The 4,482-nt window shown below is 40.1% G+C and overlaps 1 protein-coding gene across 1 annotated transcript; it reads left to right on the forward strand.

Annotated features, from left to right (window-relative positions):
• Positions 1–3,736: 3,736 nt before the first annotated feature.
• On the forward strand, positions 3,737–4,186 carry LOC110881900. The gene has a single exon (XM_022130040.1). The coding sequence runs from the start codon at positions 3,737–3,739 to the stop codon at positions 4,184–4,186; it is 450 nt and encodes a 149-aa protein (XP_021985732.1).
• The last annotated feature ends 296 nt before the right edge of the window (positions 4,187–4,482 follow it).

The following is a 4,482-nucleotide window of genomic DNA, read 5'->3' on the forward strand; positions in this document are numbered from 1 at the left end:
ATAACTGATTGATGGGAATAAATTATGGGTAGTTATGGTAGATCCGTGTATCACGGCAAGGTCAACATAATCGCACACCTACACTCAGGCCACACATTCATGTTATGTCGCACACTAGAGTTTTGATCGCACACTTTTGTCCGATCGCACACCAATGTGGGCTGTGGGATGATGTGGTCTGGGCCAGTCATGAATCACACAAATACGACACGTCGCACCCTTGCACAATTGAATCCCAGTCGCACACTTAAGGCCTAGTCGCACAACTGAGTCTCACTCGCACACTTCATTGGGCCGTACCCCAACTATTGGGCCTGCATGTTCATGAGTCGCACAAGTTTAACTCAATCGCACACTTCTATGATGAATAATAATAGACTGCTTGGTGTTTATTGAAATATGGATTGTAGTATGAACTTGTATGAGAACCGAATAACTGCTAATGTGATCTTGTGATGATAATTGGTTATTACGTTGCATGATAAACTGATATGACTCGTGTGGTATGTGTGTTATGTGTACGCTATTTGTGTAATGTGGATGTGGAATACGTGATTTATGTGCATACAAACTGATTGTCTTTGGTAACCACCGTAGGGTTTGGTTGACCAACTTGGAATGGGTAATGTAACGTAACATACCGAGCAATCTAAGGTGAGTTCACTGCTCTTTTTCAAGCATGCGTCCCAGGGAGGGACATCTAGTAAGTATTACTGGGAGGAATATTGGGTAACGGGTTTGACTGGAATGTTAAATCGGAATGTTGGATAACACACTCACTCCTATCACCTTAAGTCCCATCTTCTACCGAAATGGTTGCCAGGGAGGCAACGGGGTTATTAGTTGATAGCGCTATTAGGTTTGGCACCCTCACACCGTACCGGGGAGGATGGGCGTGAACTAATTACCTTAAATCATGACCAATGCTTTGATAGGGGCATTGGGGACGGGCGAACAAACTGAAGCCATCTTGTACGGTATCGAGTTATTATCAACATTGTTTTTGGAATTGCTTTTGAACGAAACTAAACTTTTGACAGAAAAACATATAACACGATTTTCGGTAAACAAAACTTTGAACTCGCCAGCGTTATGCTGATACACTTTTCTGTATGCTTGCAGGCCTATAGGTACATATCATTGGAACTTGCTGTATGGGATGCTGGAGTGGTCATGGGTCGAGATACATGGAATCACGAGACAAATCTAATGGCTTTCCTACACTTGGATTATGAAAAACATAACTAATGATTTGTGCTTCCGCTGAACGTGTTGAGTTTAATAAATATTTTGTAACACTTTATTTTAATGAATGAAAGTTTTTATTTGAAATATTATTATGAGTTCAATGTGATTGGTGGCTGGATCCTGGTACGTCACACGCCTAGCGGGGTTTCCGCATGTGGTATTTTTGGGGTGTGACACTATCCCTCATGTTTTCCACCCGTGTACCCAACTGGGTACCCTGCTTATGGGTATCAATATCCACAATCTCAACCCCAGCAACAACCTCAACCTCCACCTCAACAACCACAGCCACAAGAAATCTTACAAAGGTTGGAAGAAGTTGAACATTGGGTGGAAGAACGTAAAAGAAAGACCCATAAGTTCCTTAAGGGTCTTGCAAACTTCATAAAGGGGAAAAAGAAAGATCATTGAAGACCCCTACTTTTGTTTTATAATTTGTATTTCAATTAATTCCTTGCGTGGACATTTATTTTAAGTATCAGTCCCTGCAAGGACTTGTCTTTCATTTAGTCCCTGCGTGGACAGTTTATTTATTTAAAGACCCGTTTTGGGCAGTTTGTGTAATTCTTAGCACTTTTAATGAGAAAATTTCTTTAGAACTATATTTGTTGTTATACATGTATATGCATTATATCACTTATCACACTATCATTTCAATTTATAATTGACCTGCCAATAAATTTCAAAAGACCGTCTTAATGGTATAACCTAGCCTATATGTTAATATAGATATGGCAGTGATGGTAAAACCCTCTTAACATGCTAAATCCTTGTTAACATCTAAGAACATGTTAACACTCCTGACAAATGTGGTTCAAGAAAATCACACTAGTCATCTTAATACTTGGATTCTTCCAAATTTCCTTATATAGCCTAAATGATCAAATGAATCATGGGGGATATCATCAAATAAGATGATCATATCAAAGCATCCTCTTGTGATGTTATTGTTTCTCCTTCGGGCCAAACTTTACCAAATTCATAATAGCGACAGTTGTAGTCCATAACTCTCCGTAAAAAAGGTGAAGAACTGTGTTCAAACCTTAATGCCTTTGATCCAATACGATCATGGCCTATAATTTAAAAACCGTCCTTGTGACAAGGCCTTTTGTGCCACTTTAATGCTCTTAATGGTTTATAACCTAAGCTAACTATAACGAAAAGTTCAAAGAAATATTTTCAAAACGGATTAACCAATTAACCAATATGGTCTATTCTTACCATGGTTAATGAATCACCGAATATGATGGTTCAATATAAGACCACTAAATAAGCTGTTGTCATTTGATACATAGCATACAAGCTCCGTCATGGCTGGCTCGGATGAAGCTCATAGTCACCCTACTGAAGGGAATAATAACACTAGATTGAACGTAACGGGTGCTGATTTGCAAGATATGATAGAAACCGCTGTAACTAAAGTTGTTGGCAGAGTATTCAGAGAGTCAAGTGCTACTCGCACCAAGACTCATTCAGTGGCTCATTCCGTCCCCTTCCAAAATGCATGCATCTAAGAAGGACGAATCTCAACATTCGTCAAATCAGAACAGTCAACCATCCAAGAAGATAGTGTTTGACCAGGAACCACATTCCAAAGCTTGTTCTTACAAGTACTTTATCTCTTGCAAACCAAGAGACTTCACTGGTGAAAAAGGAGCCATCAACTATATGAAGTGTCTAGACGAGATGGAGATAGTTGTTGACATTAGTGGGTGTGCCAAGGAGGATGTTGTTAAGTTTGTATCCCAGTCTTTTGAAGGTGATGCCCTAGTTTGGTGGAGGGCACTGATACAGGCATCAGGGAAAATTCCACTTTACAATCTTTCGTGGGATAAATTTGTGGAACTGATGAAAGTAACTTTCTGCCCGCAACACGAAGTAGAGAAAGTTGAAACTGACTTCCTAACTCTAGTTATGAAGAACTTAGATTGTCAAGCTTATGTTACTAGCTTCAACTCCATGTCTAGACTGGTACCTTATTTGGTAACTCCAGAACCCAAGCGTATTGTACGCTCTATTGGTGGTTTGGCTCCCGAGGTAAAAGGGAATGTGAAGGCTTCAAAGCCCGCCACTTATAGGTCAGCAGTGGATCAGTCTCTATCCCTGACACTGGATATTGTCAGGAATAAGTCTGTAAAGATTACAGAAGAAGAAAAGAGAAAGAGGGAGAATGATAGCTCCCAATGTTCTGATAAGAAAAAGAAAGGAAACTCTGGGTTTAAGAAATATACCAATCAATCGGGTGAAAAGCCCATGTGCAAGACCTGCATGAGAAACCATTTCGGGAAATGCACTATTGATCCGCAAGCTAAACCCTATGGAATCTGCAAGAAGAAGGATCATAAAACTGTTGAATCTGCCTATTAAAACTCTAGACATAAAATATGAGGTAGAATTGGCTGATGGTACTTTAGAAACTGCTTCAACAATTCTAGATGGATGTTTCATATCCATTAGGAACCATTCTTTTCCGTTGTCCTTGTTGCCAATGAAATTGGCGGGGTTTGATATAGTTATAGGCATGGATTGGTTGTCGTTTAACCACACTCAAATTGCCTGTGATAAGAAGCAAGTTATGATCAAAACCCCTTCTGGTGAATCAATCACTATCCAAGGTGATACGCACTATGGATTGCCTGATCAAGTGACTATGCTAAAGGCATCCAAGTGTTTGAAGAACGGTTGTGTCATTTACATGGCACAAGTAACAGTAGACATGCCGAAGCCCAAGATAGAAGATATTCCTGTTGTTACAAAATACCCAGATGTTTTTTCTGAAGAACTATCTAGTCTACCTCCCGAGAGGCAAGTAGAGTTCAGAATTGATATTATACCAGGAGCAGCACCAGTTGCACGAGCTCCTTACCACTTAGCGCCAACCGAAATGAAAGAATTAAGAACACAGTTAGATGAACTATTGGAGAAAGGCTATATTTAACCAAGCTCGTCACCTTGGGGAGCACCCATTCTGTTTGTAAAGAAGAAAGATGGGTCAATATGTTTGTGCATTGATTATCGTGAGCTAAACAAAGTAACAATCAAGAATCGTTATCCATTGCCCGGGATCGACGATCTGTTTGATCAACTACAGGGGGCAAGTTTCTTCTCAAAGATCGACTTAAGATCGGGATATCATCAATTAAAGGTCCGAACTGAAGACGTACACAAGACCGCGTTTAGAACAAGGTATGGCCACTATGAGTTCTTGTGATGCCTTTCGGGCTCACTAACGCA

This window comes from Helianthus annuus, chromosome 10 (genome assembly GCF_002127325.2).
Source record: "Helianthus annuus cultivar XRQ/B chromosome 10, HanXRQr2.0-SUNRISE, whole genome shotgun sequence".
Taxonomy (NCBI): Eukaryota; Viridiplantae; Streptophyta; class Magnoliopsida; order Asterales; family Asteraceae; genus Helianthus; species Helianthus annuus.

Coding starts and splice junctions, on each gene's coding strand:
- LOC110881900 (XM_022130040.1), top strand. CDS start 3,737: ATGAAATTGGCGGGGTTTGATATAGTTATAGGCATGGATTGGTTGTCG.